Source organism: Vespula vulgaris, chromosome 13 (assembly GCF_905475345.1).
Source record: "Vespula vulgaris chromosome 13, iyVesVulg1.1, whole genome shotgun sequence".
Lineage (NCBI taxonomy): Eukaryota > Metazoa > Arthropoda > Insecta > Hymenoptera > Vespidae > Vespula > Vespula vulgaris.
In genome coordinates, this window is record NC_066598.1 from 2,471,778 (window position 1) to 2,497,153 (window position 25,376).

Below are 25,376 nucleotides of genomic sequence, written 5' to 3' on the forward strand. Positions count from 1 at the left end.
TTGATAATCTTAATTTGATGAAATATTGTAATTGGTGGACGTCGAGATCACGTGATTCACCACGTGCAAGAAGTGCCGCGTAAAACTAGGTGTCGGTGTGTAGTACTAATTACTTTGTGAATCATGGATTTAGAAAGTGTGTAGAAAATCATACCGGTAGGGTGCGCCACGTTTGGTGGCAGTCGAGTGCCGCAGTTTTCGCGCGGGGCGGGTGTTGTCATCGGATTTTTACGCGAAGAGAGTGAGTTTCTGTGGAAAATACTGTAAATATTCACGTGAAAATGCCGCCAAAGAAGCGGGAGAAAGAATTGGATGGACAAAAGGGCCCGCGCATGGATCAGATTCAGGCAGACCACGAGCTGTTTCTTCAAGCCTTCGAAAGTGAGTACGCTAGTTGCTATCTTTTTTCCCCCTTTTACATATATTTGTTTCTTATCACTCATTTCAACGTGTCTAAGTGCTTCCATTTTAATTTGCTTTGTTCTAACGGTATCTTTATGAAACCTAACTGTAAATCTTTTTCATGGTAATACATAACCCTATTTATAGAGAGTTCGTTCAGCGCCGTGGCGCGCGTCGGTTCAGTTACCTCCCTCCTTTATTCCTGTCGTCGCAGACACCTGTCAGCATTTGCCTCTTTCTTGTAATTTTGCAAATCGCGCTTTTAACGTTACTTAAAAATCTACGTAACTTCTACATAATGATTAAGAAAATATTCATTGTATTTAGAGGAATAAGATAATGTCTCCGTTCTGTTGTATTTTTAGTTTAAATCTTCTTGAAAATAACCTAAATTATTCTTGATAAACTACGCATAGAAACATTATATCGAACTCTGTTAAAGATATAACTTTATATTTCATATTTTTATCATTTATTTTCTTTTTTTACAAATTTACTTTTTAATTCTATTTTTTTTTTCTAATAGATACAATAACGTCAAATATAAATATGATCGTCATTTATCGTATATGACTTAGTTTTCTCATCTTATATTCAATAAACAAGTTTTTTTTATTTGTTTATTATTATGAGAAAGTGGCGAGTAAGGCAAATTTTTCCTAATGAAACAATTTTAACGAAAGTAATAATGATTTTATAAAGAGAATTATTTATAAAACTGATTACGCACATTGAGATCGTATTGTTTTCGAAAATAACAACACGTGTGTACTTAGAAAATAAAATTTGTAGGTTATATCATTAGTGACGTGTGTACTTCCCTAATTTGTGCATTTCATGATTTGATTATAAGTTATTATTATTATAAGTTGTGAATTTAAAAAAAAAAAAAGAAAATACGGGATCAGAGAGGTTTAACCTGCTAAAAGTCGTAACAAATATCGGTGCAGGCATCTCGTAACGACGAGGCAAACCAAATCATCATTTCCCATTCTGATCAACAGAAGGATCATCATTATATTCTTTAAATTCAGTATTTGAACTTCGTAGCAATATTATTTTCTTGTGAGAAAGCCTTTACTTTATACGCCACCTAGTTGTTTCTTACTACACTGCTGGATTTGATTCTACACACACATACACATATGTATTTATGTGCATGCAAGCATGTAATACATAAGATATAAATATATACATAAAATAATTTTTATTTATAAATAATATCTTTTCGTATTAGATTAACAGTAAAATTTATATTTTTTTATTTGTACATTTAATGTTCTTCAGATATATTTTACAAAATTGTTCATTCCTTTACAGAACCAACACAAATTTACCGCTTTCTACGTACAAGAAATCAAATCTCAGTAAGTAAGCAAGCTTTAAGTTATTATGTTTATTATTGTATAGATGCGATATTAATTTCTGACCCACTCAAAGTGTTAACTTTATAAATTTTATATATAGATAATTAAGAATATTACAAAATGCATAGTATCATATGATCTCTGCAAGTTATAGGAGTTGCTATGACCAGTGATAAGATATGATGTACAGTAACTATATTGTGCTTGTCTAATATTATATAGCATCTAAATGTTAATACAATGATGTTACTATTTGATTTTTTATAAATTATAATGTTTTTTTTACTATTAAATAATTTTACATCCAGGATTCTTATTACGGTAGGTATATTATTATATTTTTCTATACATTTATTACTTTTTATTTTATTAAATAATCTTATTCTTAATTTCATATCATAAAATTTAATAACTTCTACAGTGTAATTAGTTTCATTTATTTTAGCCAATATTCCTGTATCGAAATTTGACTTATATGAGGCAACGTATGTCTAGGAGTCATAAATCCCGTAGAGGATTTAAAATTGACACAATTTTGGAAAGATTAATGTCTAAAAATAATCAAGAACAAACTCTTGGTGTACGTGGATATATGACACTTACATTTTTAGGATTTTATGATAAGAAAAGTAAGGTTCTTTTTAATATAAGTTAATATATACAATTTCTTCACAATTCTTTGAATTTATTTACAAAATATTATATTTTATACTTCCCTTATCTTTTATACAATGGATACTTCATAACAGTTGAAGCATCACAAGATCCAGTAAAAGTAGAAACTTTACTTTTAAAAATTTGTCATAAGAAAAGGAAAGATGTAAGCTCACCTATTATGCAAGTAAGCTTATCATTTATAAAATATATGAATTATATTTTATTATATGTACTAATTCAGAATTTTTGTTTCTAGGTATCTGTTGGAACAAGTGAGGTCCCAATTAATCCTTTAGAAAATCAACCTCCACCTAAAGCACCAACAATCTCAATACCTAATGAATCTTTTAGTTTAAATAATGGACATGTAGCGAAAACGTATATGCTTTTATTGAGGGTATATTGTATGTCTAACAATAGCTGCCTTATACATAGCTGTGATTTAGAAGGTATATATAAAATTATGTCAGAGTGAAAATAAACAAATTTCAAATTTTGATAATGTTTGTAAATAATATGTAAATATTAATATATGTTTTTCTTGTAGAACCAGCACAGAAACGTCGAAAGTCTTCTGCAGGTTCAATTAAAAGTAGCGGCGAAGAAGTAAAATTGTATGGCTCTGAGCTCATAGTATATGATAAGCATAACAGATGTCTTCTGACAGATGGTGATTATGAATTAGGTTTGCAGGAAGTACAAACTAATGTTAGATCCAGCCCAAAAAAATACAGTTCTTGGGAATCTGTACCTGACATTAAAGAGTGTGGTCCTTTTGAAGTGTTCAGTAGAGGTCCTACATTAAAATTTAGACTTAGTTGGACTATGGAGCCAAGTAATGGTTTAGTGGACAGACCTGCTCCTATTCACCCAGTGCCAAGCGGTGACAATAAAGAAAATCGATCAAGCAACAGTAAGTTGCTGCTACTATACGAATAGTGTGTTCTATTTATTTAAATAGCATTAGATATATATATCATAGTGCATATATAATTCCTTCAGCTGGCTTTGAGCGTTCTTCCACAAATCATAATAATAATAACACCAATAATAACAATAATACAACACTGCCAACACCTAGTCCATTGACCCCATCAAGAATGTCTGTATCCACTGAAAAAATGGAGAATTCAATGGGTACCCAACAAATAGTTTATCAATTTTTATACAATAATAACAGTCGTCAGCAAACAGAGGCTTGTGAGGATCTTCATTGCCCATGGTGTTCATTAGATTGTGGGAAGCTCTACTCTCTTTTAAAACATTTGAAGTTATGTCATTCTAGATTTACGTTTACTTACGTGGTGAGTTGTTCTTGGAAAACAAAAAAAAATGTCTGATAATTTTTTTTATTGAACGTTAATTGATAAGTAAGTATATCATTTTTAGCCAATACCACAAGGTGCCCGTATAGATGTAGCAATAAACGAATGTTATGATGGTTCATATGCTGGTAGTCCACATGAATTAATCACTCAACCATCTGGGGTAGCTTTTTCACGTACAGGCCCAACTAGACGTACGAGTGTAACAAATATTTTAGTCTGTCGGCCAAAGAGAACAAAACCGAGTTTATCCGAATTTCTTGAACTTGATGAAAATGAATTTGAAAGCCAAAGACCTTACATCACTGGACATAATAGGTAGGATTGATAATATTTTATTTAAGGACAAGAGTTTCATTGTTTTTTATTTGCATCATTAAGTTTTTGTGTATATAGATTATATCATCACACTGTCACTTGTTTGCCTATTTATCCAAAAGAAATGGATATTGATTCTGAAGGAGAAAATGATCCAAAATGGTTACAAACAAAGACAATGATGATGATTGATGATTTTACTGACGTTAATGAAGGTGAAAAAGAATTAATGAAAATGTGGAATTTACATGTAATGAAGTATGGATATGTAGGAGACTGCCAAATACCATTGGCTTGCCAAATGTTTTTAGAAACCAAAGGAAAGGAATTACTTATGAAAAATTTATATCGGAATTTTGTACTACATATGTGCAGTTTATTTGATTTTGGTTTAATTAGTCCTGTTATTCTTTATCAGACAATTCAAAAGTTGCAGGAGATTATGAAAGAAGGAGGTGAAAATGGTGATGTTCGCAAAGTTTTGCAAAAATCTCATGAGGCTCAAGTAGAAAGATGGGTTTCTACAGGTTTTCAAGCATCTACTGATGTTACTACTGCTAAAGCAAGTGGTACAAAAATCAGTTTTAATAATGACTGTTCAAGTTCTAATGCTAGAAGGAAAACTTCGCTCCCTTTGGGGTCACCAAATTCTCAAAATGTAAAATCTACTGTTTCTATGCATATGTTTCAGTCAACACATTAACGTTTATTTTGATTTTATGTGCAGTTTTGACAAATTAAAAATATATCAGAAAGGAACGTTAAATTTGTTCCTGTTTAAATAATCTGCATTAGTTCAAAATGCACTTTATTAATTAATAATTATATATTGGCAACAATGTTATTTTTTAAACATATAGTATCATACTGATTTTTTTATGGTCTAGTCAATGATACTGTTCATGTTATCTATATTTTATATCTTTGGATGTTACAACTATTGATACAAATGATTTCAAACTTATGCTCGTAATTATATATAAAATTCTCTGCCTCATAAAAATTATAGGACACCTTTATTTGTAATAGAATTGGATTTTGTGATAAAAAGCATTGACCCTAAAGACAATCAATTTTTGGGGAATTATTGTTTAAAAGTAGGACTCTTTCTTGAATCTTCTTGAAAAGTAGTCCTTAACTTCTGCTTACAAATAATCGAAGTATGTCAAGTATTTTTTGTACATGCTGTTCTTTTATACAGTAAAATAATTATGTACTTTATAGAATGTTTATTTAAATTATCTTATAACTTATCATATTAATATTTTAACATCTAAATTCACATGGATGTATTAAACAGGTATTTTATTGACGATAACGCGTCATGATCAAAGACAGAATTTAATTAATTAAAATTGATCTATTGTGCTCTATTTGAAATATTCAAATCTTAAATTGTAAATGTTATTCTGTAAAAGAAGGAACGCATAGATTGAAAGTGCCTTTACCAAACTAGCAGGTCTGTATGTGAGAGTAACAATAGGCCAGTTTGGGGATCTGTATATGTATATTTTGTTTCCTACACATGTTATAGGTCATTGTTCTCTCATACAAGCTTGTAAATCGGAGCTAGTGCATCATGATGAAACGTTTACTTGAGTGTAATATATGACTTTTACTGCCCATAGTTGTTCGAAGAAACGTCTACATTCCTTTACATATATTATCTACCATTTCTTTATATCTGTTTTATTAGTTATTCATTATAAACGTGCTCCTAATGTTTGTTAAGAATTTTGGAATCTTCGTTTTCTTCGAACGACTTCAACTACTGTCCATTAATATTATTGTCTATGCTAGGATGTAAATAGAAAAAAAATTACAATAAAATACATGGACATAAAAATAAGTGGTAATTATTACTTTTGTTTAAAATTCAAATATATAGAAACATTTTCAAAGTTTATCTAATGATACATTGTATTAGACTGCAATGAAATTTGTTAGTAAAAGAGAGAAAGAGAGAGAGAGAGAGAGAGAGAGAGATTTTTAGTATTTTATTATATCTCTCATATACATTTTATGAAACAAGAGAATTTTAAAAACAAATTGTATGAAATTGGTTTCATCTAATTGTCTGAAGGAACCAGTTGTCATCACAAATTTTAACTTTTGATAATACTATTTATCCAAGGAAATGAATGTTGTAATCCATGATATAAAATTTTTTATTTATCCCCAAATTTTTGTAATCCACATCCTGTAGAATGTCAAAATCTGTCTTGCCTATTATACCTTATAATGACAAAAGATATGATAACTTTCAAGGTAATTGAAAATTGTTATATATGTTTTTTAAGAAATTAATTAAATAATATAAATTATTTAGAGAAATCAACATCAAAAGTTAAGAATCTTATAAAATTATGGAAATCTGCTAATGTGAAGTTAAGTCTTCTTTGCAACCTTGACAATATTGATGCTATAAGTGTTTATGGAATATCAAGAAAGATTTTTTTTCGTTTACAAAAGTATTATAATTATATAAGCTTGAAACTCTTGCCTTATTCAAATGAAAAGTGTTTTTCTGGAAATATAAAGCAATGCTACAGACTTGATAAATGCCAACGAAACAGTCTTCATCTTTTCACTAAACTACATAGTTTAAAAAAGCATACTAGACTTATACAAAATCAAAAGAAAATAAGATATATTAACCATGATATAAGAAACAATTATTTGTCCATCAATAAAAAACAGAATAACAAAGAAGAAATAAATAGTAAAATTAATTCAAATTATAACTATACATGGAATTCTAATGGAATGCAGAATTGTACAGTTACAACTACTTTTTTTCCTAAAATTGAAATGGAAAAAACTCTTCCATTATATAATATTGTGGATTTATTTGCAAACTTGAATTTAGGTCAAGTAAAAAATAATACTATTCCTGTTAATGTGTATGAAACAAACTATGAAAAGGATCCGGATAATGCACACAATGATAAATCAACTTTATCCAATAATATAAATTCTATGTGCAAAGTTATGATGGAAGAATCATTTCATCATCCTTTTACTGGTAAATCAAATGAAATTATACAATTATCAAATTATAATTATATCAATACGAATTATTCTAATACACAATGTAAAGTAAATTTTAATTCTGAAGATAATTTAAAAAACTTAAAGTATTTGATAAATGATATATCTGATATCCCACCTAAAGAAACTATACAAGTACATTCTGAAGATGTTTCATGCAAAACTCGTTCTATACAGTGGAGTACTGAAGTTGATGTGATTTATTATACTGGTGATGCAAATGGAGGTAAATAATTTCTACAATATACAAGAAAAAAAAAACTGAAAATTTTTTTCTATCTTTTAGATAAGGTAATATGGAGAGAAATAGAGCCACTTCATGAAGAAGCATACCAACAGGCAAATCATAATGATCTTCAGATAACTCTGACAAATAAAAATATAATTTCTTCTATGAATAATTATCAGTCTTTTGATTCTTAAGTTGGTACAATTACTAAATCAATTTGTAAAGATCTATAACGTATTATTAAAGACAATATTATTAAATAATATATTTCATATATTACATATTCTCCATATATTTACTTATCTTTAATATTAATTTTATTTTCTATTTTCATTAGAATCATATGTTGTACTCTCTCATATTTAAAAAATCGTGGAAAATCTATTTTCACATATTCTATATTCCAGTTAAGATTTCGTCTTTGAATACAACGTAGAAATTCTTCATACATTGGAGCAACAGTTTCCATATTAGCAACAGTGAAAACATATCTTTTCTCCAAAGCAATGTAAGCTGTTTTTGGAACTTCCTTACTTAAGAGTTTTTCTAACGTTGTAACAAATCCATTTGTTATAACATCATCATAAATCACTGAAAAACAAAATGTTTTTAGTAATTTGTTTCATTTTATCCAATTATAAACTTACCATCTGCAGCTATGAAAATATCTGTCATATTAACTTTTTCTTCTAAACTTTTAGACCATTTTAAATTTAAAAAATTTAATTCTTCTATATGAAATTTACATTTCACATAAGATATATTCCTCATAAAATTTCGTTTCACTAATTTTAATATCTCACCTAAATTAATATCTAGATGATAAGAAGTACAAACATTAATAATTTAATAACAGTACTTTTACAAAAGTACTATATCTTTCATCTATTATTATCATCACCTGTACAAATTATTTCTTTTGCTAAAAAACTAGCAATAATGCTAGTTAAACCAACACCAGATCCTAATTCCATAATTATTTTTTCCTTAAATAAATCAGGGTTGGATAAAATATAATCAGCTAATAAAAGAGCACCTCGCCATACCTGCAAACCTACCATTTGCAATTCTGTCGATACACTGTGTTCTAAAATAAAAAGTAGTTTTAAAATTTTTGATAAATTAATGTATAAAAAATATATACCTATATATAAAACACTTTCTTCATCTCTGTCTATATTCAAATCATCATCTTCATCATACTCTATCGCTTTTATTTTTGATTTTGATTTTGATTTTATCATGTAAGAAGGACACTTAAAGATAAATTGGGTAATAGCACCTAATAGTGAAAAACGGACGATGGTTATTTTATAAGAAAAAAAAATTAGCACATATGGGATAAATAACATAAAAAATTAAAAACTAATAAACTTACTATTATTTGTGAGTTTTTCTGAATGTTTATCATCCTCTAAAAATATTTCTGATGTTATTTTATGTATAGACATCTAAAAACAATATATTTACAAATGCACTTCAGAATTATGATTTTTTATCATTATTAATACTACTATTATATAACTCTTTCAGCATATGATCATTCAATAATATTAACAAACGACAATATTAAATTATATACTATAACATTTTTAATATAAAAAAATCAAGTTTATAGCAAAGCTTTATTTGTTACCCTGACTTCACTGTACAAGGTCACGAACATAAACTGATTACTTTCTATTTATAGCAAACAGAAAAGCTTGTATGAGTACAATAAAGAATATTTTAACTACAGAATAGTTGGCACATAAACTAGCGTACGATCTTTTACGAAGTCTAAAAGAAAATTATATTGTAATCGTTAGAATGCGAACGTGATGATTTATTTGTCAAGTATTTTAAAATTTGCGCTGAAAAATTGTCTAATTTTCTGCATTTAAATTTTATTCATTAAAGTTGGAAGTAAATATTAATTACTATAAAAAATTCAAATGTATTATTGTTATGGGAATATAGTTTACGTGCAATTTTTAATTAGTATTATTAGTAAAAAAAATTTATTATACTTGAAAAATTCAAAATTTTAAATTCAAATTTTGAAAACCGCGCTTTTACACGAGTCATTATCAGTTTCTTCCTGTCTGTTCCGTTATTGGCTATGCTGCAATTCTCGTTTGATTCTCTCTTTAGCAACATATATGTAAGTATGTAATAATAATTAAATCTTCTGACATTCAATTCATTATTCTTTTATAGTACAGGGTACATTAAAAACTTGGCTATTTCATCTATAAATATATTAGATATACATATATGTATATATATATATATACACATCATTTGGTACAATATACAAAGTTGTAACGATTCAGTTAGGTTATGACAAATATTATGAGTTTTTCTTTAATATTACGATAATATAGTTATTTAACTCCGTACATCGATTAAATATTATGAAATACAATGACGAATTGATGTAACTGTTATCCTATAGTTTCCCTTAACGATTCAAAAATATATCACACACCTGTTTACACAGCTAAGTAAATAGTTATGGCGGCAATATTCAACTATAGAAGAAAATGTATCGACGAAAAAATGTATCTTGTTTATTATGATTTTTACAATCATATTTATTTGAACGTAATCAGTTAGATCTTATAAAAAAAATCACAAATAAAATGATATAATTAAAATGAAGTTTTCGAATCATGGCTAAGAAGAAATTTTTTTGTTCTTTACTTCGAAAATAGAAGTCCTTTGTTAAAAATCATGTTGTGAAAATGTAAGAAAGAAAAATAAGGTCTTCGAAAACGAATGATCTCGATTGATTTCTAATAATGATAAACTATTTATTTTAGAGTATCGAGGTTAACAATTGATAAAAGTTATGTAATCTATAAAATTATCAGAACATACTATTTCTCGACCCTTGATACTTTAGGTAATCTTAAATTTAACATTCTAGTAGAGATACTTTTGGTCAACGGCGTCAGCCAATGAGTGACTCCCACGATGAATAGGAGATGCCATGCGTTAACAGTGATTCTACTACATAGAACGTTATAGTCAGACAGCATCGTATGCGTTGGCTCCATTCTGTTCACTTGATTCGCGTTCTTCAAACTTCTTCGTGTCCCTTATTCACTACGCGTCTTTTCCCATATATCTTTTTCTTATTACGAATATATACTAGAAGTATATCTTCCTTTATAATTTATTCGAATCGTTCTTGATAAAAACGAATTATCTAGTGCGAATCTTTCCTTATTTTTTTTTTTTTGATCATTCGCAGTTCCAGCTGTCTTGTCCAGTGTAATAGTCGAACGTGTAAAGTCGAAGATGAATGTCGTTACGGCGATACTTTTGGCGGTCACCTGTCTTAGCTACGCTATTGCAAATATTGATTTTGATGAAGGTGTATTGGTAATTAACAAAGACAATTTTGAATCTGCGATCCAAGATAATGAATTCATTCTTATCGAATTCTGTGAGTATTATTCTTTTTCTTTATCTCGACTTCCTTCGTTTCGCGCTCTCAATTATTTGCATCTATGGCCTCCTGTTGCTTCTTTTATTTTATTACTCATTATTTAATTATGTTGAAACGTGTTTCGGAAATAGGACCAGATGTTTGATCTTTACACGTCATCACTCGCGTACCGTTTAACGGTAATTTTATTGGTCATTTATTCGTAATCTTAATTGATAGTATTATAACATCTGTTTATATTTGAATATTTATATTCGTTTTATTATGTGATAATAAACTCGTTTAATTATGTGAAATCTATCTTAGTTCTTTGCATAGAAAAAATATTAAAAAAGTATTGTGCAATGATTCAATATTTTTGCATTATTGCTTAGATGCACCATGGTGTGGACATTGTAAAGCATTGGCACCTGAATATGTAAAAGCAGCCAAGCAATTGGCTGATTCAGGTTCGGAAATTAAGTTAGCTAAAGTTGATGCGACTGTAGAAACTGAATTAGCAGAGAAACATGGTGTGAGGGGATATCCCACTCTTAAGTTTTTCCGTAAAGGAATTGCTATTGAATACAATGGTGGACGTTTAGCAGATGATATTGTAAATTGGCTTGTTAAAAAAACAGGACCTGTTGCTAAAGACTTACCTTCTGTAGAGAAAGCTAAAGCTTTTATTGATGAACATGAAGTTACAATAATTGGATTCTTCAAGGTTTAAATTATACTTTTTTATTTAGATAGTTATCTGTAATATACACTACATTTATTATTTTATATTATATTAAGGATTTAGAATCTGAAGCTGCTAAGGTATTCTTGGAAGTTGGAAATGCAGTTGATCATTACACGTTTGGTATCTCCAATGCTGATGAAGTATTAAAAGAATATGAAGCAGAAGATGGTACTATTATATTGTTTAAGAAGGTAATATATCATATATATGTGCGCGCGCGTGTATGTGTATGAGTATTTTAAATATTCGTTATATAATTTATTATTGTTTTAGTTTGATGAAGGCAAGGCTAAATTTACAGAAGAACCTACCTTCAAGAATATTCAAAACTTTATCAGTGTATATTCATTACCTTTAATTGTTGATTTTAACCAAGATACAGCTCAAAAGATATTTGGTGGTGACATTAAGAGTCATCTTTTAGTTTTTCTAAGCAAAAAAGATCGTAGTTTTGACAAATTAGTTAAAAAAATTGAGGAGCCTGCAAAGAAATTCCGTGGACAGGTAAAGATAAGAAACTAAAAATAATTTATTTACAAATATACAAGCATTTAAATATATTATTATTAAAAATATATAATTTTTATATGTACTTAGGTTTTGTTTGTAACTATTGATTCGGATGAAGCTGATCATGAGCGAATCTTAGAATACTTTGGCATAAAGAATAAAGATGTTCCTGTTATGCGTCTTATTAAATTAGAAGGAGATATGATAAAATACAAGCCTGAAAATCCAGAAATAAGCAGTGAAAATGTTTTAGAATTTGTAAATGCTTTCATAGAAGGCAAGTTGAAGAGACATTTACTTACTGAGGATTTGCCTAAAGATTGGGATAAACATCCTGTTAAAGTTCTTGTTGGTACTAACTTCTATGAAGTTGCATTTAATAAAGAAAAAGACGTTTTAGTTGAATTTTATGCTCCTTGGTGTGGACATTGCCAACAGCTTGCACCTATTTATGAAGAAGTATGTATTAATATATATTAAATATTGTTAATACATATTTTTCTATATATATATATATATGGTTATTTATAAGATTTTATTAAATATAAGAAATCTGTTTTTATAGTTAGGAAAGAAATATAAAGATAGTGAATCTGTAGTGATAGCAAAAATGGATGCTACTGTGAATGAATTGGAAGATATAAAGATTATCAATTATCCGACTATTACCCTTTACAAAAAAGGAACAAATGAGGTATATTTTTATTTTTATTTATTCATTGCAAAAAATAGAAAGTTGCATGTTTAGTAATCTTTATATCATTCTAGGCTGTCGATTACAACGGCGAGAGGACACTCACGGAATTAGCTAAATTCATTGAATCTGGTGGTGTATATGATCAAGCTGCAAAAGAGGTCTGTGTGCGAAAAAACATAAATCTAAAATAATATTTTTCTGAAGTTTTACTATCATTTATATATTACTATATATTTATTGTAGGTTCAGGAAGAAGATGAAGATGACGATGTGCCAAGAAAAGACGAATTATAGGCGCACATAATCAAATGGAATAAAATTACTATTGTCCCTTCTATTTCCTGCATCCAATCAATGAATTCCACGATTTCCTCTTAAACAAACATTCGTTTATACAAAGATCTTTTTAAATGGTGCATCTTCATTTATTATATTTAAGTTTTATATTTCTAAATCAAGGCGTCGTACTGTACAATTAATTATTAAGGAAAAAATTGCATTTCAGGGTTCTTGAAATAAGTCTAGTATCGTTGTGAGTGGCACGAAGTGTTTATTATGATCATTTTTTAAAATCTTTACTTCGATATTAACTCATACAAAGACAGATGTTAACTTATACGTTTTATATACTAATCTTATTATGAGTCAGTAACCCCTGAAAACTGCAATGTTTTCAGATTGTGCCTGCTTCCGTTGTCGTGATATCAATGAGTGTGAAAACAGGATACGTAAATAATCATGAAGCTAAGTTTGGTACACCTAAGCCAATTTTTATTTTTATATAAGATAACTTATTGCAATGGACTGTATTTTTCAAACTAATACAGTAAGAACATTGCATAATCACGATATTAGAGGCAACGACTCATACATATTACATTTCCATTACAGCATTTACATCAATCATTAACTTGATTGTCTTGAACTCTAGTGTAGGCAGCGATTTTGATGTTTTCCTAAATTCAATGGACTGAAAACTAGGGAGCTATAGCCCATTTAACGAGATGAGTCATGTATATAAGTAAATATACGTGATGAGGATATTATTGGGTCAGGAACGTATTCAGATAGTTTAATCATTTTCAAGTGGGAAGTCGAAGTAAGCCCTAACAATGTCCTATGTAAATTCGCTCCTGAATTCAACAATTGACTACCGTTCGCCAGCCAATAGCTGAAGTCTCGTGCATCTATCACGCGCTTACCACACGACTGTTTTGTTTATGTCTCTTGACTCGTCTCGTTGAACGAACTATAGTAATCTGATATAAATTGAGAAAAAGAAACAAATGAATTATATCTCTAAGTCTTTATTATATATTATTCTTAATATATAAAATATTATTCTATGGTGTGTCTATCTTCTTTTTTTCAAATGAAATGTCATAAATACCCGATAATCTTTTCTAAGCATAAATGTTTACATATGTGTCTTTATACTAGTCAATGTGACACACTATAAAAATATCTTCTCTCTCTCTATATATATATGTATATGTATATATATATACACACACACCCACACATATATACATATATAATGTTGTTTAATGTTTATATTATTAATATTCTTAGCATTGATACCGATCTGATATATAGTAGTTAACACTTTGAGTGGTACTATTCAATATATAATCTTAATGTTTTATTTTTGACTAATTTTTATTTTTATTTCTCACCAGAATTGTTCAAATGTGGTTGAAGCAATGAATCGGAAATTTGAATTATCATCTTTAAGCGACTTCATTCGTCATACCTTGATATTCACAGAAGCAGTAAAAGATACATTACAATTTGAATGCGCTGAAGCAAGATTTTCTTTAAAACCTTGGATAACAAAAACTTTCATTACAAAAGAAATTGATAAGAATGATTGTATTTGTAATAAGGTAAAAATTTAATATATATTTTATGAGTTAGTTCATTTGGTAAAAATATTTTCTTTATTATTTTATATTTTATAAATTAATTAGATATCATCTGGAACTCAAGATGAAAATATTTCTGAAGGGATAAGCAGAGCAATATTGCAAGCACAAAAATTAAGAGAAAAACTTTCATCTAATGTTTCGAAGCAAGAAAAACATTTCAAACAGAAGGATTTAGATAAGACAAATGTACAAAAAGTATGCTATGAATCGGTAAAGCATGAAACTATAAAATCCATTGTAGAAATAGAAGTAAAATCATTTGATAAAAATCCGAAAAAAATACAAAATGTTATCAAAACTACTTCAAAGACTGCAATATCAGAGCAAGGTTCTATAAAAACATCACAAATACCATCTACAAGTAGAAATATTAAACAAAAAGGAAAAAAGAATTTTCTTTTAGCAAATAAATTAAATATCAAAAATATACAATCAGCAAAAATTCAAGATAATAATAAAAATAAAGAAATAAAGAATAATATGAAATTTATTAATTCTAAAAAAAAACCTGAAGTTTGTGCAGCATCAACAAGCGAATTAACTAAATTAATAGAAGAACTTTCTTTAGCATCATCTAAGAAAATGTCAACTACATTTACAAACATAAATAGAAAAGACTGTCCATTACATGGAGAAAATGTTACGCAATTTACTGAAGAAATTCTATCAATGGACATAGTAGATGCTCTTGATAAGTTTGATATTCCAAAAGAAATTTTGAAAGTGCTTAGAATGTATCACTCATATATAAATTTTGAACATGCACAGGAATCTATAAATTATTTGCAACATCAAACAGCAGCAGCAGGATTCTTAAAAGAATTTGGAAAAATGGTGAGTATAATATATTAAATTTATATTATGGACAATTATTTTATTTCTCTTTCAGAATGAAAATAAAAAAGATTATTCTGAAGAAGAAAATAATATTGTAAGCATTGCTGTGGAATCTTTTTCTGTATTAGGAAATATATATAATGGTATGATTCACATAGATAAAATTGAGGAACTTGACAAAAGATTAGAATCTATTTATAAAATATATAAAATAAAAAAGTTTGATATAAGCCCTAATGAAAATATGAAGACTCTTGAAACGAGATTTAAGTATTCTGAAATTGCAGGATGGATGTCAAATGGAATTTGGAATAATATGTGTATTAAGGATTTCCAAGGTACAATAAGAATTGTCATTTATTTTTATTAATAAATTCTATGATCGAAATTAATAATTTCAGGAATGTCTAAAGTATGCTGCATACGTTATAATGATGCTGCACAATTGTTATCACTTTATGAAGTTCTGCAAGAGTTTCAGCATACAAAATATGTTAACACAATAATAGAAATTTTGTTAAAAGATGTAATACCTAAAATGATGCATTTTTTAAAGCCAACAGATGATATGTATTTACAGATATATAAAATGATCGATATTTTGAGTCAAGGTTTAAATCCAGAAAATCCAGTTTTAGTTAGAACAGAAGAATAGTTTTATCAAATGTAGATAAGTTATCTTTAACATAGTATTAGATTTTCAGAGAGTTGCTAAGGCAACCATGAATCAAGTAATATGATTGATTTAACAGATATGCTTATACATACTGTGTGAATAGTATTCACGAGCTTTTTTTTTATGCAATTATAATTTAACATTTTGACAAGTATATTTTTTTTATAGAGTTAAATATTTTTTTTTATAAATAAAATATAAATAAAAAGAAGTAATCACGGTGAAAATAATTTTTATTTTATTATTAATAAGTGATAATCAATTTAATTTCAGCAAGAAAACTATTTGTTACTCTATATAATTTTTTAGAATTTAATAATATTAATCTAGATATTCAATCAAACACAGCGCTAATGCATAATAATATTAAAATAAATTCTGTTACACGAAGCACTCAGTACAGCAAAGTATTTGCTGCTCATGAGGTATATATATATGTGTATGTTATATATTGATAGATGTTTATAAATAAATAAAAATAATAACTAAGTGAATAATTATTTATAGGTAAACACAAATACTGTAACATATAGAAATAATGGAATGTACCATTATGAGGGTGGTTGGCCAAAAGATATTAATATGAAAGAGGTGGAACAAACTGTAAGATATAGACGGAAGATAGAAAAGGATGAACTATATATTCATACTATGTTGCAGTTACTACCTGTAATTATAACGATTATAAGATCATTAAAAAATAAATAAGATTAAAAAAAAATTAATTTTTTACATTTTGCATCCTTTTCTTTCTTATTTTTCAGGCAATGGAACATTGCATTTTACAAAATAATGTATGTGATATTTATGAACAATATTTCAATGATATAGAAGCAACATCATTGATACAAAGAACATTTTCCCGTACCGTGAATGTATATCGTGATCCTTTACCAATGAAACGTCAGATAACACATGTTTCCTGGTCACCTGATCAAGGAACTCGTTTTGCAGCAAGTTATTGTAATACTGATTTTAAAAATATAATGAATTTCAGTACTACATCATACATTTGGGACATAGGTTTGTGATTATTTATATTAATATTAAACTATACACAAATAAGAGGGGAATAAAATGATTATTTTTCTTTGCAGAGAATCCAGGCAGTCCATTCATGACTTTAAAGCCGTTTTGTCCGATTTTAACTTTAGAATATAGTTCTAAAGATAATAATGTCTTAGTTGGTGGTTTAATGACTGGGCAAGTAGCATTTTGGGATATAAGAAGAGGATCTGAACCTAATGAAATCAGTTTAGTTAATCAAAGTCATAGAGATCCATGTGATAATGTTTTGTGGATAAACTCTAAAACTGGAACAGAATTCTTTAGTTCTTCAAAAGATGGACAGGTTTAATATATTGTAAAAAAATATATATGTAATTATATTAATAAATTAAATTACTGATTTTTATGTTTTTATTTATATTATAGATCAAATGGTGGGATACAAGAAAAATGAAAATTCCTACTGAAACTTTGGTAATAGATTTAGAGAAAACAGAAAATCAAAATGTTGATCAGGCAACTGGTATATCCGCGTTACAATTTGAACCTTCTATGAGTTCACGATTTATGTGTGGTCTAGAAAATGGTTATTTTTTATTAATCATACAATCTGAATGTATTAATCATTTAATTAATATCTTAATTATATTTAATCCTGTTGTTTTAAGGTATGGTAATATCTGGAAATCGTAAAGGAAAAACACCGAGTGAAAAACTAGCAGTTAGATTTAAAGTTCAATATGGCCCAGTAATAGGCCTAGAGAGGAATCCTACATTCATTAAAAATTTTTTAACTATTGGTGATTGGACAGCTAGAATATGGTCCGAAGATTGTAGAGAATCTTGTATTGCTTGGACTCCGTAAGTATAATATTTGCTATATTTATATAATAAATATAATAATTATAAAATTACGTTATCTCGATCGATTATTTCATTAGAGGTCATCGACAATTTTTGATGGGTGGTTCGTGGAGCGCAACAAGATTTTCTGTTTTTTTCTTGATCAAAATTGATGGAACTTTGGATGTATGGGATTTACTTATACAGCAGGATACTCCGGTTCTTAGTATAAAGGTTACACCTTTTTGTTCTTTTATTTGTTTTTTTTTTTTTTTTAATAATAATAAATTTTAATAAATATTGAATTATAAGGTATGCGACGAAGCTCTTACTTGTGTAAGACCTCATGAACAAGGACAATTAGTTACTGTTGCTAGTAGAAATGGTATAATATATTTACTCGAATTATCGGAAGCACTAAAGATCAATCATAAAAATGATAAATTGTTATTAACAGCAGTAAAGTATATTTTTATATTGAAGATTGATTTTCAAATTATTTTATTACATATAAATTTATTTATTTATTTTTTTGTAGCTATTGGATAGAGAAACACGTAGAGAAAAAGTGATCGAAGCAAAGAATAGAGAAATACGATTAAAAATGAAATCTCTTCGCGTTAACGTTGATTCAGAAATCATGAATGATCCTTCGAAAAGTAATAATCGTGAGGATTCGAAACAGAATGTTCTAAGTTCGAAAGATGCTTTGATAGAACAATGTGAACAAGATTATATAAATATTATAGAAGCAGTAAGAATTTTATATTTTATTTAAACTCTTCATCATTTTATTACATATTTTTTTTACATACATATTTTTTATTACATTTTTTTTATATGAACTTATATATGACGTAACGTAAAATTCGAAGTTTTATTTATCTTCATAGTTAAAAAATACTACTTTTTAAGAAGAGATATATTTGTACAAATATTTATTAATATTTATTTTTAGGAAAAAACGAGGCGATCCGCAGAAAATGACGTTGAACTAAACAATAATAACATAAACGGTAATACAGTTATCTAAGCAAATTAGAGTAATTACCGTAATCTATATACAATTATGTGATTAATAAATATAGAAAGGAAAAAGTCTATTGTGTTTAATCGTACTTTCCTACGAATGAATTTTTTTAATTCAATTGAAGTTGATTTGATGTCAGAAAAATAGGTGAATTATAAGTGCATTATAATCAATACGGGTTTCCACACACAAGTAGCAAACACCTGCTGTTTATCGATCTATTCACGTTCCGTGCGTAGTATGGATAAACGTGAGTGAAGTTCTTGTAGGCCATGTAGTTGGTGTGTCGCCTGTCAAAGTGTTAACCATTTTAAATGTTTATTACCAAATAAAAATAATATTGTAAATAAAGTTCTACAATTTCCGAAAATATCGAAAGAAAAATGTATATTCTATCCTTAAATCTTCAAAAAAAATTCAATATTCTAAGAATAACAAGAAATAGATTAGTGATAAGAAAATTAATCTAAATTTTAATTGTAAGACCAGTTAATGTTTATAAAATATATATATTTTAATTGTGATAAAGATAATGATTTATAATAATACTTTTTAGATACATAATTTAACGAGATGAAGAATCGGTGAATAAGTGTATTTTATTGTAAACAATTCGAATAAAAAAAGAATCAAAAAAGTTTTACAATGTCAGAGAAAGAGAAGACAGGTTTAGTACATAATTCTGACTGGACGTCTGATCGAAATGTAAGTAAATCAGAAAGTGAAATGGAAGGTCAGTGGACAGTTGTTAAAAGAAAAAAACCAGAGAAGAAGAGAACCATACAAGCATTTGAAACTACTGATCGTAAAATGTTGCTAAGTTCAAAAGGAGATGATTTAAACGATTCTCTGACAAATTCTATGAGCAACGAATCTGATATGAAAGAAAGAACAAACTCTTCTCCCTTCGTTGCTAATAGAAAAAAATTAGCAAGATCGAACAATTTAAAATCCGTCGATGTCGTTGTGGATGTTCATCAACGTTGCGAAGAAACAATATCGATGAAATCATTAAAAAATAAGATTGAAACTTTTGACTCCAAGTCCATCGAAGTATCAGAGTTAGAAGATTTATCTTTAGGTAGTAATCTTCAAGAGGAATCAAAGAAAAAAATTAAAGTTGCAACGAAGGATAATTTTGTCATAGATTCGATTGAAAAATTCGAGGACAACGAGGAAGAAATAACTTCAACGCCTATTCTATCATCTAGATCTTCGAGAAATTTATTCGAAGATAAACCACGTCGTAGGAAACAATGGGAGACAGTACGTCCTGTGATAAACGAAGTTACGAATTTACAAAAGCCACCAAGGAAACGCTGGTCCAAAGACACAAGCGTTATTCGTTTACCAGAAACTCTGGATTCTTCATCGATTAATGAGAAGATTTCAAAGACTTTAGAAAGATCAATGATACCGGTACCAGCTCCAAGATCATCCTCGACGAACAAACAAAATTCACGTTTTGCTTTTGAGAATGAAGCATTTATATCGGAGAACGAAGAAGTTTTGAGAATTGAGAAAGATCATGTTAGAGATGACACGAGAATTGAGATGAAAAGAATGAGTGATCGAACAGATACACCTTCCTCTTCTCGAGATTCGAGAACTAATTTTTTTAAGAGAACTTCATCGAGAAAACAGGAAACAACGTCGACTCTAGAAAATACGGAAGATTCCGATGCTAATTTATCTTCGTCCTCTTCGAAGAAAATGTCACATTTGTCTAGAAGACGAAGAAAAAATTCTCTTCGCTCGAATTTGTCGAATAGTTTCGAAGAAATATCAAATGATCGATACACAGTATCCGAAGATGAATTAATTAATGATGATCGCGAGGTATTAAAAAGACAGAAAAAAATTACGAAATATTCGAGCCGAGAAAGTTTTTCAATGAACGAGAAAGAAGAAGAAGAAGAATTATCATCGAGAATATGGACTAATAAAACTTCATCTGAAAATAAAAAAAAGAAAGATTGTCAATCTAAAGAAGAAATTCGTCATTTAGTCAACCAGGAGGATTCGAAAAAGAAAAAGAAAAAAAAGAAAAAACGTGAATCGATAAAGTACATCTTAATTATGATTCACAAAGCTGATATGCTTGAGACCGATTATGTGACTAAACATCCTATGGTTAAAGTACATATTGTTGACGCAGAGACTGGTAATTATTTAAAAAATAAAAATGACAGTGAAAGTTCATATCTGCAGCCAATGATTACTGGAAAATTTGATTTCAAGGAGAATAGATCAATGATACCTATTTGGGAAGAAGAACTTATTTTTGAACATGATTTTAAAACGATCATGAAGATTGGAAATGAACAAGTTATTCTTTTTTTCGAAATTGTTGATCTTTTGAGCTTTGCTGAAGCTAGCTTCAACTACGATAGGTTTGGCAAGTTTCTTGATTTGATCATGTTCAATTTTGAAATCAATTATTTTTTATAATAATCGAATTTATTTTATTGATATTCCGACGAACAGGTAACGAAGGATGTTGGTATAAAATAGCTTGGGCATTTTTGAAAACCGTTGGAACGAATAACGCGATGCACGTTGATAAAAAAATTAGATTGCAGTTATACAGACCTCAGAAGAGTACAAGGAACTTTGGTTCAAGAAAATGTGAAGTAAGAAAGAATGAATATATTTATTTGTTTGAAATCTTCCATGCAATCTTTTTAACAGGTTTACAATTGGTGGAAATCGAACAAAAGAGACAAATATCCAAGCAGTCTTTACGTCACTGTTACATCTATGAATCCACCGAAATTAGAACCAGTACTCTATCAGCAGCTCTCTTTTGACGATATTTTAGATATTGGAAATGAATCTCATAAATTATCAGTGCAGTCATCAGATTTAATTAATTTACCAAGATGGACAAGATTAGCTGCTCAATCTTGTAAAATACCAAATGAGAAATATTTTGAAACTGAGATTAGTGAAAATGGGTGTTTCTTTCTTGCTTTTAATAACGATGGCAAATATCTAGCTTGCGTTTTTTCTGAAGAATATGATTATCCTATAATAGTATATGAGGTATAACCCAGCGTGTATAATTTATTAATTGTAAGGAATTTCTTATAATATTGATTGAATTTTAGATCGAGTCTAATAAAGTTCACGTTCGATTTTCTGGACACAAGACATTCGTATATTCATTGAACTGGTCACCCGATGATCATTATCTACTTTCTGTTTCATCGGATCAAACTGCTCGTATATGGGACGTTCGTAATAAAATTGTACAACATATTCGAGTGAGTTAATAGAGAGAGAGAGAAAGAGAAAGATATTTTTCTTCTTTGATATATTTATCATATAAATTCGAAAATTTCATGAAATTTTTCTCAGATGTTGCCTCATCCTTCCTACGTTTACTGTGGTAAATTCAATCGCAGAAACATGTCGATAGTAGTTACAGGATGTTACGATCGTATTGCAAGAATATGGACGAGAGATTTAAAATCGAAGAATTACGAGCTGAGTCAAGAATTAGAGACACACGAGGGATTTGTTAATTCTTTATGCTTTCAAAAAAATGGTAATCTTCTTACAGCTGACAGCGTTGGTACGATAATATTATGGTCAGTGAAAAAAAATCGTAGAATGTCTTCTAAAAAAGAATGGTATTTATCAAAGAAGATAAATATTCGCGAAATAGAGAACATCACGATAAATGCAATCATTTTACATCCCCTCGAATCAAGATTGCTCGTTCATTCGAGAGACAATGGTCTACGAATGATAGATCTTGCTGCTGGTGTAGTATTACAAAAGTATGATGGTTTGAAAAATCAAAGGTATTCCTTTTTTCTCTTTTTGATTCTAAAGATGTTAAAATAATGAATTAATTAATTCTAATTATATCATAGAATACAATCTACAGCTTGTATCTCGCCTTGCGGTAGTTTGATCTTTTGTGGCGGAGAAGATTCGACTTTGAATGTGTGGAATTTAGAAACTGGTAGATATTTAGCAAGATATACGATCGAACGAACCTTCAGAGCAGTAACTTGCGTTGATTACCATCCATACGATCATGTATTAGCATTCTCAAGTTTTGGTAGTCCTTCTCAAGTTAGAATTTTAAAGTTCGAAAAAAATTCGACAGGGAAGAACATAGGTTTATCGATGATGATGGAAGCTGAAAGAGAAAATGGTGATTATAGGGTTGATTTCGGTTTGAATCTTCCGAATGTTTCTATTAAAGAAAGATCAAGATCAATGTCGAGTGGTAGACGACAGGAATTATTAAATGAAGGAGAATTAAATAGTTTCCGATCTGCTCGAAGTCGTAATTCGACTATTGTGAATATTTTTCAAGATGAAGAAAATGGAAAGTATGAGAGTGCGAAATTAAAATTGCGACGACTGAAGGAAACCGAAGAGCAATTGAAAAGTCGTAGCACCAGTCGTTTGTATAATATCATCGAGAAGATCGATAGGATACTTTCGAATACGTCTAGATCATCGAATGATCTTGAATCTGGCCAGAATTTTCTTTTTAAAGATCAAGACAAAGATAAGAATAAATTCTCGATGAGTTTTAATCAGGATGATAAGAAGAAAGAGAAAATCAAGTTGAGAAAATTATCTTCATTGAAGAATTCGAACGTAGATCATTCCAGTTCGTATATTGAATCAAGTTCTATGAGTTATGATGGAAAAGAAACGATCGAAATGAAAACGTTCCACGTTTTGAAAGAAAATGAATCAGATTTTAATGAGAGGAGATCGAAGAGTGCAAAGGATTCGACAAGGAGTAAAATCGTTCGAGAAAATACACCGAAGACTTTTTCTGACGGCGCAGTGAATTCTAGAAGGAATCGAGTTTTTCGTAAAGAAATGTCTGATGATCACTTTAGTCCTTCGGATTTTGTGATTTCGCAAGAAGTTCACGAATTAAAGATCACTTCTTCTAGTTCACCAGAAAGTGCGGGTACTTATGTTGTAGAGAAAGCAGAGTTAGAACAAAATAAAGATTCCAATTCTGTGAAAACTTCAGCTAATGACAGATCTATAAATAACGGCGACAAGAATTTTGTAAAAATGTTAGAAAGTGATAGTTCACTGCCAAGTAATGCTACATTCACTTTAGAAAACGAGATTCTTATTTCTAAATCAAGAAGAAAAAAGTTTGTATCTTAAAAAGGAATTTTCGAATATATATATTTAATTATATAGTTTGCAAAGATATATTGGTTGGTGACAATGAAAATAACTTAAGATATATATTTTTTTGAATGGTTCCACGTTACTATAATATAGATCAATGTCACATAAAATAAGTGATAAATTCAATTTTTACAGATTTTCCACTCAGGGTATTTTCTTAATTATTGGCACATATTTTATCAACAGCTTTTGTTACAGTTTGCTATTTCTCATGATCTTTAAATATTTAGTGTAAATTTGCAGTATCTTCTTTTTACGAAAAATGCGATTGTTTCAAACGATAGCAAAATTTTTTATTAACCTAACCATTTTACCGGTTTTATATATTTTATATTTGTATATGATATTCCTTACAAATTTCATAAATATTTCAATGGGACTATATATATTATTAATATCTTTAATTAGTGGAATTAATTTGATGGATATTGAAGAGATCAATGAATCAGTACAGGTATACCAGTTATACATTTTTATACATACGTATTTAATATATATATACACACACACACATATAAGATATAAAAGATAACAAATGTGTGTGATTAAAATGAAAAAGTTTCTAAGAAAAATCCAAAATGTGTAATGTACTAAGAGGTTTGGCAATCGTAAGCATTACTTTAATATTCTTTCCATTTTTATTTATATTTAACCTTTATCTCATGTTTATTACTGTGATCTTTAATATTCTGCAATTTATTTATATATTTCTAATGATCTTACTCGGTGCTTTACCAGATAGTGCATTAACGGATTAAAAGGTGAAAAGAAAGAAATGGAATGTTACACACACACACATACACACACACAAACTCTTCTGATAATATAATAATTAATTTCATAATTAATTATTTTTCAGAATTCTGATGAGGTTACATCAAATGACTTAAATTAATGTCATTTAATTATCTACACAATCGACATTCACATTGTTTAACAGGAATGAAACATTTAAATTCAATTGGTTAAAATTTATCGAAAAAAAATGATAAATTTACGATAAGAGCAATGTGACAAATGAATTATTTATAATATTAAATATTTTGTGAATATTATTTATAATAATAGATAATTTGAAATTTAAGTGCTCGCTCTTTATAATTATACAATTTAGATAATACTATTAAATTATTAAGGCTGTTCATCACGCA

At 28.5% G+C, this 25,376-nt stretch overlaps 5 protein-coding genes across 19 annotated transcripts; 4 read left to right on the plus strand and 1 right to left on the minus strand.

The window, feature by feature from the left end:
• Positions 1–151: 151 nt before the first annotated feature.
• On the plus strand, positions 152–7,628 carry LOC127068610 (polycomb protein suz12-B). Of its 3 annotated transcripts, none has more exons than XM_051004950.1 (11): positions 152–381; positions 1,723–1,769; positions 2,215–2,398; positions 2,519–2,610; positions 2,683–2,875; positions 2,974–3,339; positions 3,429–3,730; positions 3,816–4,069; positions 4,148–6,337; positions 6,399–7,346; positions 7,407–7,628. In XM_051004950.1, the coding sequence occupies exons 1-9, from the start codon at positions 282–284 to the stop codon at positions 4,770–4,772; spliced, it is 2,163 nt and encodes a 720-aa protein (XP_050860907.1). In that variant the 5' UTR covers positions 152–281; the 3' UTR covers positions 4,773–6,337; positions 6,399–7,346; positions 7,407–7,628. The 3 variants fall into 3 exon arrangements, with proteins under 3 accessions (XP_050860907.1, XP_050860908.1, XP_050860909.1); XM_051004951.1 differs by having other exon boundaries at positions 4,148–4,727; XM_051004952.1 differs by lacking the exon at positions 152–381 and adding an exon at positions 1,239–1,571.
• Positions 7,623–10,409, minus strand: LOC127068613 (methyltransferase-like protein 22). 6 transcript variants are annotated; one of them, XM_051004962.1, is made up of 6 exons: positions 8,986–9,302; positions 8,728–8,800; positions 8,494–8,631; positions 8,251–8,436; positions 7,997–8,164; positions 7,623–7,940 (listed from the first exon to the last, which is right to left on the minus strand). In XM_051004962.1, the coding sequence occupies exons 1-6, from the start codon at positions 9,013–9,015 to the stop codon at positions 7,645–7,647; spliced, it is 891 nt and encodes a 296-aa protein (XP_050860919.1). In that variant the 5' UTR covers positions 9,016–9,302; the 3' UTR covers positions 7,623–7,644. The 6 variants fall into 6 exon arrangements, with proteins under 6 accessions (XP_050860919.1, XP_050860918.1, XP_050860916.1 ...); XM_051004961.1 differs by lacking the exon at positions 8,986–9,302 and adding an exon at positions 10,270–10,409 and having other exon boundaries at positions 8,251–8,631; XM_051004959.1 differs by lacking the exon at positions 8,986–9,302 and adding an exon at positions 9,732–9,939 and having other exon boundaries at positions 8,251–8,631.
• LOC127068611 (protein disulfide-isomerase) lies at positions 9,378–14,065 on the plus strand. 4 transcript variants are annotated; one of them, XR_007783060.1, is made up of 10 exons: positions 10,335–10,490; positions 10,588–10,782; positions 11,160–11,491; positions 11,566–11,703; positions 11,786–12,016; positions 12,110–12,481; positions 12,588–12,716; positions 12,791–12,877; positions 12,963–13,132; positions 13,225–14,065. XR_007783060.1 is itself a non-coding variant. In XM_051004955.1 (9 exons), the coding sequence occupies exons 2-9, from the start codon at positions 10,635–10,637 to the stop codon at positions 13,011–13,013; spliced, it is 1,488 nt and encodes a 495-aa protein (XP_050860912.1). In that variant the 5' UTR covers positions 9,378–9,492; positions 10,588–10,634; the 3' UTR covers positions 13,014–14,065. The 4 variants fall into 4 exon arrangements, 3 of the variants coding, with proteins under 3 accessions (XP_050860912.1, XP_050860911.1, XP_050860910.1); XM_051004955.1 differs by lacking the exon at positions 10,335–10,490 and adding an exon at positions 9,378–9,492 and having other exon boundaries at positions 12,963–14,065; XM_051004954.1 differs by lacking the exon at positions 10,335–10,490 and adding an exon at positions 9,436–9,496 and having other exon boundaries at positions 12,963–14,065.
• Positions 14,066–15,346: 1,281 nt separating this feature from the next.
• On the plus strand, positions 15,347–16,149 carry LOC127068614 (uncharacterized). Its single transcript, XM_051004963.1, has 3 exons — positions 15,347–15,481; positions 15,772–15,822; positions 15,886–16,149. Exons 2-3 carry the CDS (start codon positions 15,777–15,779, stop codon positions 16,137–16,139), a joined length of 300 nt encoding a protein of 99 aa, XP_050860920.1. The 5' UTR covers positions 15,347–15,481; positions 15,772–15,776; the 3' UTR covers positions 16,140–16,149.
• Positions 16,150–16,442: 293 nt separating this feature from the next.
• On the plus strand, positions 16,443–25,309 carry LOC127068609 (dynein axonemal intermediate chain 2-like). 5 transcript variants are annotated; one of them, XM_051004949.1, is made up of 11 exons: positions 16,443–16,585; positions 16,668–16,829; positions 16,925–17,183; positions 17,258–17,511; positions 17,595–17,754; positions 17,837–18,029; positions 18,110–18,245; positions 18,324–18,470; positions 18,550–18,765; positions 18,970–19,027; positions 19,598–19,746. In XM_051004949.1, the coding sequence occupies exons 1-11, from the start codon at positions 16,514–16,516 to the stop codon at positions 19,603–19,605; spliced, it is 1,665 nt and encodes a 554-aa protein (XP_050860906.1). In that variant the 5' UTR covers positions 16,443–16,513; the 3' UTR covers positions 19,606–19,746. The 5 variants fall into 5 exon arrangements, 4 of the variants coding, with proteins under 4 accessions (XP_050860906.1, XP_050860905.1, XP_050860904.1 ...); XM_051004948.1 differs by lacking the exon at positions 19,598–19,746 and having other exon boundaries at positions 18,970–19,519; XR_007783059.1 differs by lacking the exons at positions 16,443–16,585; positions 16,668–16,829; positions 16,925–17,183; ... (5 more) ...; positions 18,550–18,765; positions 18,970–19,027 and adding exons at positions 19,048–19,520; positions 21,529–21,674; positions 21,733–22,086; ... (2 more) ...; positions 22,923–24,679; positions 25,085–25,309 and having other exon boundaries at positions 19,598–21,439.
• The last annotated feature ends 67 nt before the right edge of the window (positions 25,310–25,376 follow it).

Excerpts from the sequence above, each read along its gene's own strand:
- LOC127068610 (XM_051004950.1), top strand. The coding sequence starts at position 282 with ATGCCGCCAAAGAAGCGGGAGAAAGAATTGGATGGACAAAAGGGCCCG. Across the intron at positions 2,399-2,518 it reads AGGATTTTATGATAAGAAAA|TTGAAGCATCACAAGATCCA; the intron begins GTAAGGTTCTTT and ends ACTTCATAACAG. Across the intron at positions 3,340-3,428 it reads AGAAAATCGATCAAGCAACA|CTGGCTTTGAGCGTTCTTCC; the intron begins GTAAGTTGCTGC and ends TAATTCCTTCAG.
- LOC127068613 (XM_051004956.1), bottom strand. The coding sequence starts at position 9,015 with ATGTTCGTGACCTTGTACAGTGAAGTCAGG. Across the intron at positions 8,801-8,985 it reads CCTTGTACAGTGAAGTCAGG|ATGTCTATACATAAAATAAC; the intron begins GTAACAAATAAA and ends TATTGTTTTTAG. Across the intron at positions 7,941-7,996 it reads TATTTTCATAGCTGCAGATG|TGATTTATGATGATGTTATA; the intron begins GTAAGTTTATAA and ends TTTGTTTTTCAG.
- LOC127068611 (XM_051004953.1), top strand. The coding sequence starts at position 10,376 with ATGCGTTGGCTCCATTCTGTTCACTTGATTCGCGTTCTTCAAACTTCT. Across the intron at positions 12,482-12,587 it reads TTGCACCTATTTATGAAGAA|TTAGGAAAGAAATATAAAGA; the intron begins GTATGTATTAAT and ends CTGTTTTTATAG. Across the intron at positions 12,878-12,962 it reads ATGATCAAGCTGCAAAAGAG|GTTCAGGAAGAAGATGAAGA; the intron begins GTCTGTGTGCGA and ends TATTTATTGTAG.
- LOC127068614 (XM_051004963.1), top strand. The coding sequence starts at position 15,777 with ATGTCAAATGGAATTTGGAATAATATGTGTATTAAGGATTTCCAAG. Across the intron at positions 15,823-15,885 it reads GTGTATTAAGGATTTCCAAG|GAATGTCTAAAGTATGCTGC; the intron begins GTACAATAAGAA and ends TAATAATTTCAG.
- LOC127068609 (XM_051004947.1), top strand. The coding sequence starts at position 19,687 with ATGTCAGAGAAAGAGAAGACAGGTTTAGTACATAATTCTGACTGGACG. Across the intron at positions 21,675-21,732 it reads TTGGTTCAAGAAAATGTGAA|GTTTACAATTGGTGGAAATC; the intron begins GTAAGAAAGAAT and ends TCTTTTTAACAG. Across the intron at positions 22,308-22,401 it reads AAATTGTACAACATATTCGA|ATGTTGCCTCATCCTTCCTA; the intron begins GTGAGTTAATAG and ends AATTTTTCTCAG.